Below are 21,195 nucleotides of genomic sequence, written 5' to 3'. Positions count from 1 at the left end.
TCTTTTCCAATGCTCAGCTCCCGTGTCACCCAGGGTGTGGCTTGTGACAAGCCATAGGACTCTGAGTCCCAGTTTCTCCTTCTATAAATGTAATGACAGTATCTTACGTAGCTTGCGAGGCAGATGTATTGATTAGAAAAGCAACGTAAAGGGCTGCCTTGGGGGCTAAGTTGATTAAGAGGCTGACTCTTCATTTCGGCTTAGGTCATGATCTCAGGGGCCTGAGATTGAGCCCTGTGTCAGGCTCTACGCTGGGCTGGGAGCCCACTTCAGAGTCTCCCTTTCAGGGCACCTGGATGGCTCAGTGGGTTAAGCCTCTGCCTTGGGCTCAGGTCATGATCCCAGTGTCCTGGGATCGAGGCCCACATCGGGCTCCCTGCTCAGTGGGGGGCCTGCTTCCCTTTCTCTCTCTGCCTGCCTCTCTGCCTACTTGTGATCTCTGTCAAATAAATAAATAAAATCTTTTAAAAAAGAGAGAGAGAGTCTCCCTTTCCCTCTGCCCCTCCCACATAAAAAAATAAAAGAATATTTTATTTATATTAAGTGCCTCACTTGCTACTGTCACTAAACCACAGCTACTGTGGCACTGGCTGGGAGTGGGCAGTGGGCAGAAGCCGGAGAGACCCTGGGGGGAATAAAGAAAGTGCTACTGGGGGCGCCTGGGTGGCTCAGTTGGTGAAGTGACTGTTTTTGTCTCAGGTCATGATCACAAGGTCCTGGGATTGAGCCCTGCATGGGGCTCCCTGCTCAGGTGGGAATCTGCTTCCCCCTCTGCCTCTCCCCCTCCCACTAGCACATGCTCTTGCTCTCTCTCTCTCTCAATGAATAAAATCTTAAAAAAAAAAAAAAGGGGGGGGAGTGCTATTGCCCCCTGGGGGATAGGAAGTCTTCACCAAGTGGTGGCAGAAAGCTTAGCGAAGTTGGTGCCTGCAATGGTGGAGAAAACAGACGGAAAGTGTGCTTGTGAATTTGACAGTCTAGGTAAGGGGCTTTCCGGGTGGAGGCAGACGTCTCTGCCTATAATAAAATGAAAAAGGAGAAGGACAAACTAAGAGCAAACGATTTGTTTCCAGTGGAACTGGGAGGGAACGGGAAAAGCCAGAACCGTGTCCGCCGCCAGAGAAAGGTTTGCAGAGTAGGAAAGGGCCTCAGAACAAACCAGTCCGGATGTGACGGTCAGATCCTCCGGGAAGACCTCGGGAAAAATGTAAAGGTGCTTCCTAAACTGCTTCCCGCTACAGAGGCACTCGGAGGGTCTTGCCTTGGCAGACCCTCTCTTAAAGAGATGGTCTTCCACGGGCTTCTCCCACCGCATCCCCACAGGAGGACAGGGACAGGCGTATCTAAGTAGCGCTAAGGGAAGGCAGCCGACTGAAAAGTCTCCGTGCTGTCTGACTCCACTCTAGGACATTCTGGAAGAGGCAGAACGACGGAGGCAGTAATGAGGGGCTGCCGTGGGGTAGACAGGAGGGGATGGGGGTGCGGGTGGAGCACAGGGGATTTTTAGGGCCGTGAGACTAGTGCATGCGATGCTGCCGTGGGCTGTCCTGTTCATCCCGCGTTTGTCCAGACCCGCAGAGAGCACGACAAGAGGCCTAATGGGAACTGCAGCCTTTGGTTACTAATCGTGTGTCAGTATTGGCTCAACAGTTGTAACCCAGGTGACGAGGGCATGCTGGGGGCGCGGTGGGGGCAGGGCGGGGCCCATGGGACCGCTCTGTGCCTTCTGCTCCCCTTTCCTCTGATCTAAAACAACTCTTTACACACAAAGTCTGTTCTTTTTTTTTTTTTTTTTAAGTTTTGTGGCTGGGGTTTTTAATGCAAGGAGCCAATTTCTTTTTTTTTAAAGATTTTATTTATTTATTTGCCAGAGAGAAATCACAAGTAGATGGAGAGGCAGGCAGAGAGAGAGAGGGAGAGAGAGGGAAGCAGGCTCCCCGCTGAGCAGAGAGCCCAATGGTGGGACTCGATCCCGGGACCCTGAGATCATGACCTGAGCTGAAGGCAGCGGCTTAACCCACTGAGCCACCCAGGCGCCCAAGGAGCCAATTTTAAATGATCACACAGGCAGCCCCCAAGCTTTTAAAGGAATTAGGCTTGGACTGACCGGGGATAAAGACTAGACAAAATGAAAAGGGGCCTTTGCATTCTCAGCCTTTTAGAAGAAGAAGTGGGGGGCGGGGGCGCAGCTATTCAGTTGCAAACTCTGCTTTCTTAGGAAGGAGGAAGCATGACTCCGAGAACTGCCCCAGGTCCGAGCCCCGGAGCAGCCCTCCCCCCTCCCAGGCCCATCCGCACCAGGTGGCCTGAGAGACGGGACTGAAGGCTGCACCTGGAATCTGGCCCACAGCACGTGGAGCAGATGTCCGGGAGACGTCTTGGGAGTTGGGCGAGCGTGCTTGGCACGTGGGAGCACGCGAGCTGCTGCGGCCCAAGGTCGGGCTGTGTCCGAGAGTATTTCCCCCAAACCGGCCACAGTACGGTCTCCATCCCGCTGCACACTGCGTCCCTTCCATCTGAACGTGGGAGGGCTTGTTGTACAATTGTAACCCTTGAACTTGAGCCACTCCAGACTTCCGTGAGATGCAGAAACCAAGGCACACGGGAGAGTACTGGTCAACTGCTCCTGCAAACAAATCGTAACAAACATAGTGGCTTAAAATGACACATGTTTAACATCCCGCGGATGGATTCTGTGCGTCAGGACTGGGTGCGTGGCTCAGCTGGGCTCTGGGCTCCAGAGGGTCTCACAGGTGGCTGTCAAGGGGCTGATTGTGTGTGGGGGGTCTCCTCTAAAGCTCCCACTAGGGAAGGATCCCCCTCCAAGTTCATGGGATGGTTGCCAGAACTGAGCTCCTTGGAGGCTCTTGGAAGGTCTCAGTTTGGCACCAGCTGGTGCTACCTTGACACGTGGGACTCCCCGACACAGCAACTTGTCCATCAGCAGAAGACAGTCTGCAGGGAAGACGGAAACGGTGATCCCGTGCTCTGGTCACGGAGGTGGCCGTCCTGAATACCAGGAGGGAGGCAGACGTCTTGGGGACCATCACAGAAGCAGCCTGCCCCCAAGAAGGCCACAAGGAGAGATCTGGCCGGCAGACCTGGTCTCTGGGTCTTGCCAGCCCAGGTCCCAGCGAGGTGAGCCCCTCCCACGCCATCTGCGGGCCTGAGACCTCCAGCTCCAGCCACCGCCCAATGCCAGCCGCCTCCGCTTCCAAACCCACCGCCCCTGCTCACCTTTTCTTCTCTGCCTTCTGTCAACGTCTTGCCAGTCCTTTTCCTGGACATCCCACCCAGGTTTCCAGGCCCGAGGGGCCAGCCTCAGTTCCGATAAGCCATCCAGGGGCATCACTCTTGTCCTCTGTCCTGAGTGGATCCCGGTCACACCAGGTGTGCGGCCATCTTGGCTTCTTTAGCGCAGCTCAGCGTATCTGCTGCTGACTGTTCTCCTACTTGTGCCATCCCTGAGCTTGAACTTGTCAGATGACTGAGGCTCTGCCGCACGGGCAGAATTTACGGTCAAGGTGTGGCTATTCTGACACTAGCATATGCAATGTGGGAGTGTACCCTGCTCGCACCTGTCCGGAAAGCACTGTGGCAAATACGTGTCAGGAGCTTTGTCCTCTTAAGTACATTGTTTTTTCGTTGGCTGATGCAATGTATAGTTCTTGATTACTCACTATGGCCCCTTCCCTCTAATGCTTCGAGCTGGGTCAGGAAAACAGACATTAGCCAAACCAACACAGAAGATGATGCAATCAGGGTAGACACTGAAAGCTTCACAGGTGGTCTGGGGTCAGGGAGGGCTTCTTGTAGGAGAGGAGACTGGGCTGAGATCAGAAAGATGAGCAAGGATTAACCAGGAGCAATGGAGGGTAAGGAGACGACAGGCAGAGAACAGCCCATGCAAAGGTCCTGTGGTGGGCGGAAATGTGGTCCTTGCAAGGAACTGGAGGACGACACAGGAGGCTTGAGCCCAGAGAAGCTGGAAAAATGGTGAGGAAGCAGGCCTTCCAGGCACAATAACAACATGGACCTTTATCCTAAAAAGAATGGGAGGTCATGGGACAGTTCCAAGAACGAAGGAGTGGGGCTGGCGTGAGCAGACCGGCCCTCTGAAACAGCAGCTCTAGACGGACTGCAAGTGACAGGAGGGGGGGCCAGAGCCCAGGGGGAGCCTAAGGCAGGGTCCCAGGCGAGGATGATGATGGGGGCAGGGGAGGGGGGTGGCAAGACTCAAAGAGAGAAACTGCAGCGTATCAGAAAGGAGCCCCGGAGGTGAAGTCACCTGGGCCTGGGGTTGGGCTGCATCAGGACGCTGAGAGAGAGGAAAGAGAGACGGACGACAGGCTGGGCTTCAGGCACGTCGTGTTGGGGAGGCTTTCAGGCATCCAAGGGGAGCCGTCAGCTGGGCCGTGGTGTCTGCGTCTGGGCCTCAGAGGCCGGTCTCGGCTGTCAAGTTCCCTCCCAGAGTCCGCTGGACGGTGGAGGGGAACAGACAGACACATGGACAGCAGGTGCAGGCTGGACCTTCTCAGCAGCTGCCGGCAGTGCAGGCAATTAAAGCCAGTATTCGGTAACAGCTTTAGTGTTCGAGAAGTCACAGCCCCCTTCTTTGGTGGAGGAGTACACACAGCCTCGGTCAGACTCCAGAAAAGTTCTGGAACTAGATAGGGGGCTGGTCGCACGCCGTGAAAGCGTCCAATGCCACCGACTTGCTCGCCTTATGTGGTTTTTTTTATTTTATGTGATGTTCATCTCAATAAGTTATTTTTAAGAAATGATGGTCACGGGCTAGGCTCAGTCATTGGAGGGCAGTGTGCAACACTTGACCTCGGGGTCATGAGGTCAAGCCCTAAGTCAGGCACAGACTTTACTAAAAAATAAAAAGAAGGCTTCAGTGGCTGTAGCTACACAGAGATCTTGTCTGGAAAACAGAAACGTGATGTGTATAGTAGGAGAAGAACATTAAAATATAGGAAATGCTGCACCGGAGGCTAACATTAGTGCCCACCCATCGTGGGATTATGGGTAACTTGGTTTCTTCCTTGTATTTTTCTGTGTTTTCCATGACAAAGGCACTTTGCTCTCTCATCTGAGAAAACAGCCATCCACGCCGTGGGCGCACATGGACAGGCTCGTGTCAATGGATATCCTTAGCTGTGTCCACAGACACCTGTCTTTGAGGTCGGCCTAGGTACACTTTCCCAGCTTTGCCTGACTGTCAGATCTTTTACACTCAAACTCATCATTATTAGGACCTCAAGCAAGGTTTTTTCTACCTCACGGCAGTCTGGACGGCTGACTTTCAAAGCAACTTTAACCTTCATTCCCAGGGAAGTTTTCTCGTGAGCCCATTCTGCAGGACATGCGACACAGAGTCCAAGGTCACCCAGGGCCCCCATGCTGGGATTTCCCTCCCCAGGAAACACGGCTTCTCCTGAGGCCGCAAAAGCCAGCGCTGGGCCCGCAGATCCTGAGTCTGAATCCGCCTCTCGTCCAGGTCGGGCTGCAAACAGCAACTGAGGCTCCGGGAGGCAGATCCGTCCTGGCCCCGGGCTCAGCCACTCCTCAGAGAAGGCGATTCCCTCCTCACCGGCACCCGAGGAAGGGGGGCCCTTCTGGAAGACTGACCTGGCACTGCGGACGCCTCCACTTCCCGCCCCTCTCTCAGGACCCATTCTTGGGGCGCTAGGGAGCAGCCACTGTCCGTCCCCAGGATGCATTCCACGACGCTCTCGGGGCTCCTCGTTATATGGAGAGGGGCTCTGAGGTCACTAAGCGTCCACACTTACATCAAACAAAACTAACGGGCAGCATTTTGCTGTAGGACTTCTCAGAGCCTTTAATGTGCTCGTGGATGTTGTGAGGCTCTGACCAGAGTTACAGTACATAGCGTTTCCCAGACTTAGGACACCAGGATTCTTATTATGAGTGCCTTGCGGGTTCCCCGGGACATGCTCTGGGAAAGGATGCCCATGGGAGGGCCATTGGTCCGTGGGGGCGGGGAGGGCCACCCAGACTCCGACGCCAGCTGCGCATGAAGGCCCGCTGACCCTGGGCCTGCTCTCCCTTGCCCTTGTCACTTCCTGCCGGCCTTGCCCGCTCCTCCTCTCCCCGCCACTGCCCTCCAGGAGGAGGAGCCAGGATGAGCTTTCCGATGGGAAAATCGCCAGGCCCCGTGGCAAGGCGGGAAAGAGCCTGGCACCCTCGCCGACACCGCACCCATGCTTTCAGCTGCGGCGGGGCTGGGGGGTGGAGGTAACGGGAATCCCCAGCAAGGTGGAGAGGAAAGCCAGAGGCAAGCCCGCCTTTGGAGCTCAGCCCTCTACTGGCCCAGGAGCACAGCCTCCCTCTGTGCCTCTGCTCGTGCCCCCCTGTGCCCCCAGCATGCCCTCAGGCCTCAGCACCCCGGAGTTCCTCCTCCTCCTTCTCCACGGGGCGGGAGGAGCTGCGGGGAGATGCCAGATTCGTCTCTGTCCCCTGGCATCGCCCGGCGAGCTTTCAGAGCTCCCCACCAGGCCCTGGGCCAGGCCCGTTCGGTCAGGAGGTCTGGCGGTGGAGCTTTCCCAAGTGCTCCCTGGGCTCGAGCCACCGGCCTGCTGCAGGGAAACCCCAGGGCCCGGGTGGACATCCCAGAGCTCCACATGTCACCGGGATGGGCCCCTGCAGGAGCGAAGTCTGTGCTTCTGTTTCCTCCCCTGTCCCATGGCGAGAACGTCTGCTCCGGGCTGTGGTGGGGCTGCGGTGTGACAGCGGGCTCCCCCCGTCCCCAGGTGGACGGTGAGTGAGTGAGGGCAGGAGCGGCCTTCCCTCCCCCCGGTGCCATAAACATGGGACCGCGGAGCCCCACGCGGGACACGCCAGGCAGAGAAAAGCCAGGTGTCTCCACTTCTCATAAGAGCCATCATGTCACAGTTCTCCAGAGTAAGTGAATCTTAATTCGCTCTCATTAAAAGCATAAGTAAATACAAGGCCTGCCAGGGGCTGCAGTGCAGGTGCCACGGGTCACAGAGCTGGGGCGGGGGGGGGGGCAGGCACCCTCTGGCGCTCTGGGCACATTCCGCTCAGCCCTTGTGCTCTGTGGGTGTCCCTCGGTCAAGTTGCAGGACCAAACACAGAACGCCCCGTGAGATTTGAACTTCCAGGTGAGCAGCAAATATTTTCTGTAGTATGACTACATCCCAAGTAGTTTTTAAGACATAAAGGCATACCTGAAAAAAATTATTGTTTATCTGAAATTAGCATGTAACTGGGCATCCTGTACTTTTGCTTGCTAAATCTGGAAACTCGGGCCTCAGCCCCAGGATCTAGGCTGGCAGTCCTGGAGAGGAGCTTTGACCATCCCCCAATCGGGTCCCAGACACCAGGCTGGGGGCAGGGGCCATCGGAAGCAAAATGAGACAAATAAGAACAATGCAGAGATGTGGGTTTCTTGTTTCTGTTTGCTTTTTTTTTTCTTCTTTTGTAAAAGCCTAAGATGTTCAAAGGACTGGTATTTCTTCTAAAATTTTCCTTTCCTGTGTAGATGCTCCCCTCCCCTGCCCAGCCGCAGCCTGGACCTCTCAGAGCTATTCCCTGAGGCCTGGCTGTGCCCTCCCTATTATGGCTCTTCCTAGCTGGGAACCTTGGAAAAAGCACTTAACCTCTCTGATCTTTCATTTCCTTACCCACGGAATGGAGACCATGACCTTCCCAAGGCCACAGGCTTGCCCAGGATTGGATGGAGGCCACCCTGCTAAGTCCCTGTACAGAGGCTCATCACGTGATCACGTAGGATGTGTGCACTTTGCCGTATCGTGCTGTAATTCAATAAAATAATTTCTAAAAAAATTAAGTTCAGTTAGCAAAGAGGCTTCCAACAGAAAGAAGCTTACCCCATTTACCTTACAAGGAGATATTATTGCCTCCAACTTTGAAATGGGAACACTAATTTATTATCTGTTGCCTGCACTCAGCTGGCAGGGTCCGCCACTATGGAGGGGGAAAATGTGCAGCTGAGCTCACATTTGGGTCATCTTGATGAGGTTTCATTTTTAAAAGTGAACCTCCAAACCCACTACATTCCAGGAAACTGAAAATTTACACTGGTTTTCTATTTTTTATGGATTTATAGTAAAAGGAAATATTTAAAGCTTAAAAAAGTAGATGGCACTTCCAATTCAATTTTCCAATTTATCTCATATAGCAAAGGCAGATAAACTGTAAAAAGAGAAACTTAAGAGACATAACCGGAAGAAAATCTAAGATCCCCATCCCCAAGGAACAGACACTGAAAGGAGGCGGGGGCTGGGTCCGGGCTCCCAGCTGTGTGCCCAGAGAAGTGGAAGGGAGTAACCATAGTTTCTGAGTCATGACGCCCATGGACTCAGCAGCTGCGTCCGCAACATCCCCCCAGGAAATGGGCACTCTGAGCCAACAACACATGGCTTCATTGTTCTGCACTGGGGCCCCCCAGCAGGCCAGGTGGAGGCAGCTGAACAACGGGGGATGGCTGGGTAGTGGAAGAGATTGGAGAGACAGAAGCATCGGCTGGAGATTAACCTACAAACCTGATCCCCAAGACATGCGCAAAGTTAATACTGATAAAGACAATCAAGAAGATCAACCAAGCAGATATAAAGTTCCTCCCGGTGAAGTGGAAATAATAGAGGAACCTGAAAATGACCTGAGCCGAAATCACGAGTCTGATGCTTAACCAACTGAGCCACCCAGATGCCTCTGAAAATGATTTTCAAATGAAGTGTTTAAGAACATCAAAGAAACATCAAAGAAGAGAAAAAATTATGAAAGCAAAACCAGCTTAAATGAAACAGAACCGAACCGTCATGATAAAGAATCAACTGGCCCTCCTGGAAATGAGAAGTAGGAAAGTTAAAGCTCGACAGACAGGATGTATGTTTTGGACACACTGAGGAATGAGGTAGTTGGCAGACATCATGCAGAACGTGACCCAGAAATAGACAAACGAAGCAGATAAGAACAAGAAGTTACAGGCAAGAAATGCAGGAGCACAGAGCAGAAGTTCCAGAATACATCTCACAGGGGCTTCAGAAGAAGAGAATGGAAGGAAGAATACAAAGAATCATGTTCTAAAACATAACTGCTGAAAACCCTTAGAAACTAAAAAAGAAACGTGCTGTACCAGATAAATAAATACCCATTCATAATTAGAGACGCCTTGGCAAACCTGCAGCCCATCTGAGGACACGGAGAAAAGTCTGGAATGCTATCAGAGACAAAAAGATCATCCACAGAGAAATGAGAATTCAGCAGGTTTCTTGCAGTCTGGAGCAATCGGTCCAAGGGCTGCAGGAACCCAGCTCCCATCCTAGAATCCTGGAGCCAGCTAAGCTCTTACTCAGCAGTGACAACAAAGCCCATTTTCAACATGCAAACTGTAAGGAGAGAGTTCGCTAACCACAAACCGTCCCCGAAAATTTACCGAAGGGTGAACTTCAGCGGGAAGGAAAGTCAAGCCAGGAGGGAAGAGAAGGCAGCCAGAAACACGGGTGAACACAGAAACCATGCCGGTTAATTTAATTGCGATCGATAATGAAAATCCAGTAACTGATTCGGCGTGTTAAGGAGTGGAACTGAAATTCTAAAAGTAAGAATGAAGCCTGGGGTCGGTGGTGGGGGGTTATGTTCAGTGGGAAGCTCAAGCTCCCAGAGGAGAGAAATAACGAGTAACTTTCAACGTTGCTATAAAAATTTATAGTGAGGGACGCCTGGGGGGCTCAGTGGGTAAAGCGTCTGCCTTCAGCTCGGGTCGTGCTCCCAGGGTCCTGGGATCGAGGTCCCCGTTGGGCTCCCAGCTCCCTGCTTCTGTCTTTCCCTCCGCCCGCTGCTGCCCCTGCTTGTGGACGTGCGCTTGGTCTCTCTCTCTCTCTGTCAAATGAATAAAATCTTTAAAAAAAAGTTTTAATAAAAAAAAAGAAAATCTTAAAAAGAGAGAGAGAGAGAATGCGAAAACCTTCTCAATCCAACGGAAGAGAGGAAGAGGGGACAGACATGGTAAATAAAACCACGAAACGGAACGGCCGAGGGAAGTCCCACAGCCAACCCTGCCGCATGATGGGAACAGGAAGGTTAGCACACACGATTCTGGGTGTTGCTTACAAATACGTCTACAAGGAAAAAAAAGTATAAAATTATAAAAGCAAAGACATTAGGACAACAGTTAGCTCTGAGGAAGGAGGAAGAATGGGGTCCCAGTGGGTACAGAGGGGCCTTCAATTTAATGTTGTGGCATCGTGTTGTTAACACTTACGGGGAGAGAGGGGAGGAGGGTGTGACTCCCATGTGACAGACGCTCACCTTTGCTAGCGTAGGCGGTGTGACAGGTCTCTGCTCTATGGCTCTCCATTTTTCTGATGCTTGAAATAGTTGATCTTTTTTTTAAGATTCATCTATTTGAGAGAGAGAGAGAGAGAGAGAGAGAGAGTGGGGGAGGGGCAGAGGGAGAGAAATCCTGTATCAGGCTCTGCGCTCACGCAGGGCCTGATCCCATGACCACGAGATCATGACCCAAGCCGAAATCAAGAGTCAGACCTTAACCAACTGAGCCGCCCAGGTGCCCTGAAGTATTTCATCTTTCCGGTGTACATTCAGGAGCCCCGAAATATACCCTCTTCCCTGAGTCCTACCTGCACAACTCCGTGACCCTGTCAGGCTCCAGTCTGGGGCCTGGGGAGCCAGTGTTCTTCCTGTCATGGCTCTCGGGAAGGGGCTTCCAGCCAGTGAGTGAGAAGTCAGGAAGATGGAATTGGGAACCACACACAGGAAGCCCACGTCTAAAAGGACCATAAAGACAGACCCTGTAGGCTTCGCCTTCTCTGACGTCCCTAGAGCAGTCGGATTCCTTGAGACAGTAGGGTGGGGGCCGGGGGCTGGGGGTCATGTGTCATGGGGACGGAATTTCAGTTCTGCAAGATGGAAGAGCTCTGGACACTGACGTGGGGACAGCTAGACAACAGAGTCAGTGCCCCGGAGCAGGGTGCTGAGAAGGGGCTACTGTGGTAAATTTCGCATTATGTGTATTTTACCACAATAGAATAAAAGGACCCCGATTCACCGTCCAGCCCTGGGAGCACTCGGAGACGGCCAGCACCATCCTCCTCCCACACCAGCTTCTGGGGCTCCCAGGACGTCCCGCAGACTCGCCGGCCGCGGGTCAGGACCTGCGCCCGGGGGTGGGTGACGGTGGCGGCAGCTGTCTGCAGTGACGGCTCGTTTTCCTAAATGCCCGTTCAACGTTAAAAGAGATGAGATCTGCTTGTCCCCCCACTCCCGAGATCAACCTGGGCCTCCCCTCCCCGCCCCCGGGCAGCCCCTTCCAGCACCGGGACAAACACGGATGCAGCAGAGGGACCAACCCAGGCAATCCTGTAACTAGACTAAATCGCCTTGTGCCATCCCCCTGTCTTGGAATGTGGACAGTCCAACAGCCCCCAGAGACCACAGGGCTGCCAAAGGGTCCCTGCGTGGGGCAGATTTTGCAAGACCTTAATTCACACATCTCTCTGTATTTCCCCAAACCCCGATTCTAAGGTGTCAGGGATTTGGGGCAGGGCATGAAGCAGACAGAAGATGGTGTCTCCTCCTGCCTTCCAAGAAGAGTTCTTCTGGCTCTGGGTAGGGGGAGAGGCAGGCAGAAGGAGAGGAGGAAGCAGGCTCCTCGAGGAGGAGGGAGCCCAACGAGGGGTGTGATCCCAGGACTCTGGGATCATGACCTGCCCCTGGGGTCTCTCTGCACTGATTCACTGCAGCCCCATCACAGTCCCATCCACAGGTGGGGAACGGAAGCACAGAGAGGTGAAGTCACCTGGGGAAGGTCACACAGCCACTCAGTGGGTGAGCCTCAACTCCATCCCAGGCTCTCCAGTAGCCCTCTACTGGACTGTTCTGCATGGCATGCCCAGCACCCTCCCTGAAATGTGCAGGCTTCCTCCCAAACCCCAGAGCATCAGAGAGAGCCCGCTGGACATGCTGGAACCCAGTCACAGGGAGCCCGGCGGCTCCTGACTCGGGTCGGGGGAGGGAACAAAGGTGCAGTTACTCTGCCTGGCTCTTTGCATTTGAAGACTTACTCACAGGCCAGGCTTCCTGGAAATCGGTCCCTGGGCACCTCACCTCAGGGCACAGGTCCCAGTAGCTCACCTCACGGCCCCGGGCCGGGCAGCACGCTGAACTGTCTAGCCAGCCAGCGGTGACTCAGCCCTCGGAAATTACAGGCTTCCGTGGAACGGTGGGTGCCTGTCGGGGAAGGCCGCCCATGTTGAAGGAGGCGAGAGCAGGGCCCAGCTGGCAACAAAGCCGGCGGCCTGGGGGTGGGAGTAGGGCCCGTGCCTGGGGAGCCACAGACAGGCCCCAGCAGGAAAGATGCGGGGGGCAGGAGGCAGCCACCAGGACTCGGAGTGGGATCAACCCTCCTGGCCCGGTCTGGTGCCGTCTGAGAGAGAGAGAGAGACCAGCCCTGTGCGAACACCCGGGCTTCAGAAACCTTCCAGGGCTCTGCCTCGCTGCAGCCCGGGGCAGGACTGGACAAGGGGCTCTCGTCGTCCTGGGCCCCCCCAGCTCATCCCAGGGCCCGGCCGGTCCAGCTCTCCTGTGTGTGACCCAGGCCTCCCACTGCCCGCTTCCTCACAGCACACGGAGGGACGCGGAAAGGCAATTTCTAGGGAAGGTAAGAGAACAGGAAGGGAAAGAATTGGCCCCTTCCTTCTTGCCCTCATCCCCCAAGGGCTGCCCCAGCAGAGGGGCGAGAAGGCAGGGGTAGGGGATCGGGGGGTGCTGATGGGTTCCTCCGGAACTGGGACGTGCACTGAGTCCGTCCGAATTTCCTAGGCCTCCTACGGCGGGAAGACAGCGGCCCATGGTGCCCGCAGCGCCCCTGGAGGTGTGCGGTCCCCACCCCACTTGCTGCTGAAGGAGGCTCAGCACCCGGGCCACAGGGAACGGCGGTCTGGGCGGGAGAGGAAGGGGCCCCTGTCTCGGGAGGCCGCTCAGAAAGGCTGGCGCGTGCGTCCCCACAAACCCCTCCAGTCCCCGGGGAGACCGGCTGCGGGGCGTGGGGCGTGTCTTCCAGGTGTCTCTGCTGGGGCTTCTCCCCTCTCCCCGTCTCTCGGCGGCTGTAGCTGGGCCGCGGTCGGCTGTCGGCCGGTCCCCCAGCCAACAGCGGAGAGCAGATGCGAGCGGTCCCGCTGGACGCCGTGGGGACGGCCGCTCCTGAGTTCCCCGGCTGCGGGGCTGTGACGGGAGCTGGCTGACCTGCCGTCCAGCCCGGACCTTGTGACTCTGGCGTGAGGCACTCACCCTGCTGTTCACAGGGGCCTGTGGTCACCGCTTCCTTCAAACAGACCCACTGTCACTCAGTCTTCGTATCGAGGGACTTCGAGTCTGGAAAAGAGGGTGTGGACGTGTCTCTTCCCGCCTCTCTGCGAAGGACCCTACACGCCCTAGGGGGGATACCAGAGGCAACCCACAAGGGATCCCGAAGAGCAGAAGGAGAAGCGGAGGTGGCGGGGAGCCCGAGACCGATCAGGAACAATGAGCCGCCAGGCGCCGTAGGACCTCTTGCCTGCACCGTGCCCCAGACCCAGACACGTGCTTCCCAAGCCCCAACTCAGCAACAGAAGGCCGCCAAGTAGGCTCATTCTGTCCTGGGCCCAGGGAGAGGCCCCTAAAACAGCAGGCATGCTGGGCAGAACCCCCAACCATATTTGGCCAGGCAAGGGCTCCCCTTACTCACCCAGACACCCAGAGCCCAGGGCAGGCGCCCCACCAGAAGCACGGGCCCAGGGGTGCTCTCTATTCCCTCCCACTGAGCGGCACCGGGCGTGCAGCCCTTTGTCCCCGCCCGGCTCTGGCTGTGAATCAGCCCCGGTGCTGGGAGCGCGGCCCACAGAGGAGCTGCAGGAACCAGAGCCGTGAGCCATCCGCCTTCAGTCTGGCCCAAGTCCCCTTCAGGAGCGACGGGGGAAAAAGACATCCTGTGACGGAGGAGACCAGAGGAATTCTGGCGAGCAGGCATATCCCCGGAGAATGGCTTAGAGGAAGTTCTTCCAGCAGAAGGGAAATAGTAAAAGAAGGTATCTTGAGCCTCAGGAAGGAATCGGGGATGATGGAAAGAGCAGAAACGCGCTTCGGGACGACAGACGTCCGTCCTCGGGAGGCTTCCGAAGCGGATGTGTGGGAGGTCAGGGCCGGCCCGGACTCCGACACTGAAGAGGGGAGGGTCACGGCCCCCAAGGGTGCAGCTGCGTAAGTTTCCACCCGAAATGCTAACGCACCCGGGTCGGCCCTGGACGGTTCGCCGTGGGGGGGGGGCATGCCCACGTGTGCAGAAACGCACACAGAACCTCAGAAACACCATAAAACCCCAACACGGGGTCCTAAAATATTGCCTCGGGTGGGCAACGAAAGAGAAGCAAAGGAAGGAGACCCTGATGCCCAGAAAACACAGCAAAACCCCTCACACCCTCTAGCGGCGGCGCTAAGCCTTAAACGGGGGCGCGGTCGAGACCCACTCACGAAAGGCAGAGGCCGTGGATCAGAGGGAAAACGCAGGACCGGCCAGACGCCGCTCGCAGCCGCTCTTCAAGCCGGGTGAGCCTGGAGACCAGAAGTAAGAGTGGGAAAAAGACACGCCGTGCCAACGATTCTTTTAAAGCACGCGTGGCTGTATTCATATGAAATAAAGTCGGCTTCAGAGCAGACAAAATTACCAGAGACCAACAGGGACGTCACATGACGACAGAAAGACGAATGGACAGAGACACAGTCATCCTTCAGATGCCCGTGCGTGCGCCAAGCAGCGCAGCCTCGCAGCTCACAGACCGAGACAAGCGGGGCTGAATGCACAAACGGGCCCACGGGCGCATGTGGGGACTCCGGCCCCCGTCCCGGTCCGCGAGCGATGGAGCGAACCGACTGAATGCCGGCCAGGCCGAGCGGGATCTGACGGCTCCATCCGTCCCGGGATCCCACCTACAGACCCGGGAGACTCCACCCAACAGGAGAAGACAAATTTTTAAAAAAGATTTTATTTACTTATTTGAGATGGAGAGAGAGAAAGAGCGCACGAGCAGGGGCAGAGAGGGAGGGAGACGCAGGTTCCCCGCGGAGCAGCGAGCCCGATGCGGGACTCCATCCCAGGACCCCGAGATCATGACCTGAGCCGAAGGCAGACGCGGAACGACGGAGCCCCGCAGGCGCCCCAGGAGAAGACACATCGTGATCAAGTGCCCAGGGAACATTCTCCAAGACCTGCAGGTCCTGAGCCACCAAAGAAACCTCAACACGTTTTTTACCACGGAACTCACGCCGGACACATTCTCTGACCGTAACAGTGTCCAGCTGGAAAATGAACAACAGACACACAAGGAAAATCTCTAAACGCTTGGAAATGAAACAACACGCTTCTAGATAATCCAGGCTCAAAGAGGAAGTCTTGAAGGAAATGTAAGCACGGAGCCGAGTGAAAATAAATACACGGCGGGCCGAGGCGTCCGTGCCGGCGTCCAGGGGGCACTGCACGCGAGCCGGAAGGAGGAGGCCTCAGGTCAAGTAGAGACGTGGGCAGACGCGGCACGGGGTGCTGAGACGACCATGGTGACGGCCTCCCTACCCCAGGGGCTTCCGGCCCAGATGGACACAGAAGCAGAGACACAAAGACGACACGTGCAGTGACGTCGGGGGCTTCCGTGGGGGATAATGACAGGAAGCCAGGAGAGCGCCGGCAGCATCGAATCCAGACTGGGGGAACCAAGGAAGGCTTCCTGGAGGAGGCAATAGTGAGCTGAGTCCTGGCAGCCGAGGGGAGAGCCTCACTGGGGTGACGGCACTCTGTGCTTGGGCGGGGGGGATTCCTCCCAGTGTGCTGAGAGGAAGGCGAACGTGGCCCATGAGGGCACAGTCGGTGGGGGGCCAGGCAGGAGGGGCCTTCCGAGACCTTGATGGAGTTTGGGCTCGACCCTGAGGTGGCTGTGTTTACAAATACTTCCTCCCCTTCCACAGGCTGCTTTCACTCCATCAATTGCTTTCTGAGCTATGGAACCCCAGATGGGAAAGCGTTCTGTGCTTAGGTGTGGCCCACCATGATAATCTCCCCGTTTCAAGGTGAGCTCCCTGGGGCCCCCGAGGGCACCTGTTAACCTGTTGGAGCCATGTCTAGACTGGCACTTGGCAGCACAACCAGGAGCAGCCGACGGCACGGCAGGGCTGGGAGTCAGGACACCTTGGGACTCTGCCCCCGCGCACTGAGTGGAGGAGGCTGATGTCATTCAGCCGAGGCCATCGGCTGAGCCGTCCCACCGCAGTAAGGAAGATAGTAAGTTCTGGGCTGAAAGAGCACAGTGGGTCTGTCCAGAGCCCTGGGGAGGTGCTGGAGCCTGAGTCGACGGGGAGCTCTGGCCTCTGGGAGCAGAAGGGCAGGATCCCACCTGGGAGTGGCGCAGGAGCCCAGGCGTGCGGCCGATCCCTGGGATTCCCAGCACCTGGGGGCATCAGTGGGAGCCACCTCAGAGGGCCATGGTGCAGCTGGTCCCACATGGTTTAGGAAGAGGGTGGGGGAGGGCTGGGGATGGGAAGCGCCGGGTGACAAGTCAGTGGCCTTGCCACAAGGGACATGCGACCAGCTTCCAGGGCTGCCCCCAAGCTGACAGACAAGGCTTCTGGCCACCATCTGTGAGCACAGCAGACGTGGGTCCTGCCACCGTGCTACTCAGAGCCCGACTCAACATCTTCCCGGGAGGAGCACTTCTTAAAGAGTCCAGGGAAACACAGTAAGAAACAGGCTTTTGGTACATCCTCTGACCTCACCCCTTCTTCATAGCTCTCTGACCCTTATAATTAACTCAAAGTTATGCAGTTAAAGGTTTGGGTCATTACACAAGGCAGGCAAACAAGATACAAGTGACAAGGAGCTCACAAACTGGGGGTGGAGGTTGGGGGGAAGGTCAATGTGGTCCAGGTAAGCAACCTGGCGTAAGCAACTAAAATGGGGAATACAGGTTGCTAGCTGAGCACAGAGCAGGAGCACCCACCCGAATGTGGAGGGGTCAGAGAAGGCTTCCTGGAGGAGGTGGCCTCTAAGTAAAGGTCCTCAGGTTAGGCAAAGCAGAGAGAGCCATAGGGGACTGGAGCCAACTAACCTGGGCCAGAATCTCAGGTCCTCTACCTACTGGTTGCAGCTTCTCTGGGCCTCAGTCTCCCGTCTTTAAGCTGGGGAAGGAACAGCCCTGGGTGCCTGCAGGAGGACTGCCGGGCAGTGACCCCCTACTTGGTGGAATGAGGCTCGGGAAGATCAGTCCTGGAGGGAGCGTCCACTGAACATCCAAGCCCAACTCTGGGGGTTGGACGCCTATGCATGCTGCCCAGGACTCCAGGCCTCTGTCTTTCCTCACGGATTCCCAGGATGTCACAAGACAACCTCCCCCACCGTGGGGCGGGGCGGGGGCGGGGGTGGGGACGGACCAGGTCTGGACAGCCCTCCCTCCTCGGGCCAGGTCTGGATGGCCGACCGCGTGCGTTCCAGCAGGTGGCGCTGTGGCCCACGGGAACTGGGTCGGGCAGCTCCGGAGGGCGGAGCTGAAACCTTCAAGAGGAGGCAGAGACAGGGGGTGGGGACACACAGGCCCACACGTGCACAGACGCACGTGCACATGTGCACATGCACACACACACACACACACGCATGCATACAGACACATGTGCACCTGCACACACTACACACGTACATATACACGTGCACATGCACAGACACACTACACACGTACATACGCACACGTGTGCACGTGCACACACACTACACACATGCATACAGACACGTGCATATGTGCACACGTGCATGCACGTACTGGTGGTGGCACCAGGGAAGCCTGGGGTGGCAAGCGAGGTTTCTGGGTATGCAAGTGCCCTACGGCTGGCTCCTGCACCAGGCACATGGGCAAGCGAGAGCTGGACGTCTGTGAGCAGCTTTCTAAGACCAGGGCTCTCCGACCGAGCGAGGGCCGCTGGAGAGGGGAGCTTGGGACCGAGTTAGACACCCTGGAAGAGCCCTTCCAGCCCGGTTCTGCTTGGGGGCTGCAATCCTGCCCTCCACGGACAGGAGCAATGGGTGAGGCGCCCCCGGCTGCCCTCCCGTCCCGCCTGGGCTGTAGACCATCCGCTGCGCCCTGCTCACGAGTCTCGCTGGAGGTCTGGAGGCTCTCTGCCCTGCACAGCGGGGCAGTGCGGTCTCTGGGCTCCTGGGACCACAGGTGCCCTCACCACCGCCTCCCCTCCCTTTCTGGCCCCGACAATGACGCCTACAAGCAGCATGGCCTGCAGGACCCCACGGGACCCCGAGAGGTATTCATTCACGAGCCGCCCCAAATGCCGTAGGCCCCGAGGGTGTGCCGGGCAGAATGACGACCAGCCCTGGGGGGGTCCCCTGGTGCCAGCAGTCCGCAGCCTACACTTCAGGGCTCTTCCCTGGCGGCTCATGTGTCCCCGCCACACACACCATCTCATGCCACCTTGGGGGACAGGGCGTGCGCGGCTCAGCTGGGAGCCCTTCCGTTCCCAGGCACTGGCCTTTCTGCAGGCACCACCCAAACGCGCTGTTTCTGGGCTTTTCTTTTCTATGTCCTGCAGCGAGCTACCCTATGGGCACCAATGTCACACGGTGAGTCACCTCCCAGCGCCTCCCGACTGGCCTTTGCTCTCCCTACACCCCTACCCCGTGTCCTTCCTGCCAGGCCAATCTGTTCCTCTAGTGTCCTCCTGCTGCTGGAGACCATGAGCTTCAGTCCAACTTGGTGAAAGCTGGCGGCAGAAGCCTGGGCTGGGGGTCCCGGGGGCCCGGCCCGAGCAGCCCGCCGATTGGCCCCATCACTATCCATTCTCACTGCTCTGATTAAGTCAAATCCCCAGGGACGCAAAGGCCTGAAGTCACTTTTACGGAACCAAGTTGACAGAACATCCTTCACGTGTGACATGTCAGCCATAAGACATTCCCGCCAAAGGTCTTCTACTCATGCCTCATTCAGATCTAACACCCTATTCCCAGCAACATCAGGGACAAAGTAACGGACGGTAAGCAGAAAGGATCGGACAAACCCCAAAGGGGGACACTCTGCAAGTCACCGGGCCCAGTCTCTGCCGAGGTCCACGTCATTAAAAACCCAAGGTGGGGGGGGTGGGTCTTGCTCTGGATGACAAGTGACATGAGACACTTGATCAAGGGCCGGGCACTGTCCTTTATCGGGTCCTGGTTTGAACAGCCAGCTGTGAGGACATTTGGGGGTGATGGACAGACCTGAATACAGACCAGGCGTTAAGTGACCTCAGGGAATTATGGTGGATTTTGTTGGTTGTGATAATGGCCTTATTTGAAGAAGAAAAATGTCTTTGTTCTGGAGACATGTATACTCAGATACTTTAGATGGAAATGTCACAAAGACAGTAATTTATTTTAAAATGATTTCGATTTTTCCGGAATGAAGCAAGCACGTCAGAGTGTTAGCGCCTGCTAAACACAGGTGCGGACATGGGGGCATTCAGAATGTTACTCTGTGCTTTTCCTTGTGTTTGAGATTTCACATAATGGTTCTCAAACTTAATAAAAACCAAGTACAGATCACCCGGAGGACGCAGGACCCAGGATAAACGCACAGTGGCAGCAGTAAAGAGAACTTTGTGGCTCTTACCGAGGGGGAAGGGGAGTGGCTGTGTTGGAAACGGCACATGGGTGCTCATCTGAGGACAGAGCGCTTGAGGCCCCCGGGGGGGCCTTTCACTCTCTCAGATGCACATGTCCCACCAGAGAAGCTGCCCAGGGTGACCCAGGCCTTAGACCAGCCCAGAGGATTCTGGAACCGTGGGGAGGCCGCTGTCCTCGGGCAACAGCTCCTCACCCCAAGACCTTGGCTTTCTTCATCCCTTTGCTGCACCTGCTGGAAGGCCAGGCAGCCGTCCACCTGCCGAGGCTTCTGGCCCAGGTCAAGGCAATCCTTGATCACATGCCCCTACAGACCAGGCCTGTGCCCTAACTCCCCTGCAGTGAGTTTGTTCTGTTTTTGGAAGGAAGCTGTCCTTTGAGGCAGGTGGAATCTTCTGGAGCACAGTGCCATACACCGTGGGCTGCCTCCTGAGCGGTTTCTGTCGAAGAGCCTCTCAGTCGGTTCCCAAAGGTCTGGAGGGGCGGGAGCCTTGCATGGGGAGGTTCCTGGTGATGGCGGCAAATGCAGCGGGCTGGCCGATCAGTGGGTTCTCCCAGGCCACCGTGCTGTGGCTGCAAGGCAGTCCTTGTCCACAGAGCAGGCATGGTGACTTATCCCCACGACAGCCACCCCTGAAACCAGACGTAAGGACAGAAGGGTCGCGGGTGTCTGTGTTAGGGCCGTGCGTCCACCAGAAGGCCCAGAAATGCTGGACCGTGCACGAGCCCAGAGCAGGCCCTTCGGAAAGGTGGGGGCTACCGCAAGATCCCCAGTAAAGGTCATGTCTCCAGGGGGCAGTGCTGAGTCTGAGGGCCAAGTTCACAGGCTGTTCCCCATCTAACGTAATTCAGAGACAGACGTCAGAGGGTGCCGACCTCTACACGGTGGCTGCGCTCGTTAGCTTCTCTCTCAAACATCGGGTGATCCCCGAGGTAGCCTGTGCCCCTTGCTGGGAGGAGCCCCAGGTTTCCCCCAGCTGCGCATCCAGGCCGCAGCTGTAGGGCCGGCTGCCCGTTCTCACTGGGTGTCTTCCCTCAGACACCAGACCCGTCTCCATCCGCTGGGAGAGCATGTGCAGGACAGCGCGGCACAGCGGAGAGCCACGACCGCACCGGGCCGGGCTGGGTCCCAGCTGTAGTCGAGAGCTCTGGAGGTTTCGGGCCGGTTGTGATCACCTCCGAGTGTGCGACTGTGAGGCCTCGAGTCAGCCTGCCGTCACTATCATTATCTGCCCCCTCATCGCGGCTAATAGTTCTAGAACCTTCCCACAGATGGGCCAGGCCCGATGCATGCGAGCTCATTTCACCTGGAGACCAACCCTCCAGAGGTGCAGAGGTCTGGGAGCCTCCCCAGGGCTGAGGACTGGGACTCCGGGTTTCGCTGGCTCCCGGCAGGAAAATGGGCCACAGCGGGGCCATCTGTCTCGGTCGGCGGACGTGCGGCCAGTGGTGCAGGAAGGCTGCAGTCAAGGGGCAGGTCCCACGCTGCA

At 56.6% G+C, this 21,195-nt stretch overlaps 1 protein-coding gene across 5 annotated transcripts in view; it reads right to left on the bottom strand.

Moving 5' to 3' along the window:
- Positions 1-12,595: 12,595 nt before the first annotated feature.
- Positions 12,596-21,195, bottom strand: part of SEC14L1 (SEC14 like lipid binding 1) — a 75,291-nt gene continuing 66,691 nt past the window's right edge. For 2 of the 5 annotated variants that reach the window (XM_032320118.1, XM_032320119.1), the window contains exon 18: positions 12,601-13,401. In XM_032320118.1, coding sequence (XP_032176009.1) covers positions 13,374-13,401 — 28 coding nt within the window. In that variant the 3' untranslated portion in view covers positions 12,601-13,373. Of the gene's footprint in view, positions 13,402-21,195 lie in introns of all 5 variants that reach the window. The other 3 variants (XM_032320122.1, XM_032320123.1, XM_032320120.1) reach the window with 3 other exon arrangements.

This window comes from Mustela erminea, chromosome 18 (assembly GCF_009829155.1).
Source record: "Mustela erminea isolate mMusErm1 chromosome 18, mMusErm1.Pri, whole genome shotgun sequence".
NCBI classification, from domain to species: domain Eukaryota; kingdom Metazoa; phylum Chordata; class Mammalia; order Carnivora; family Mustelidae; genus Mustela; species Mustela erminea.
Note: the sequence above shows the minus strand (reverse complement) of the source record. Positions and strands in the feature narration are given on the sequence as shown.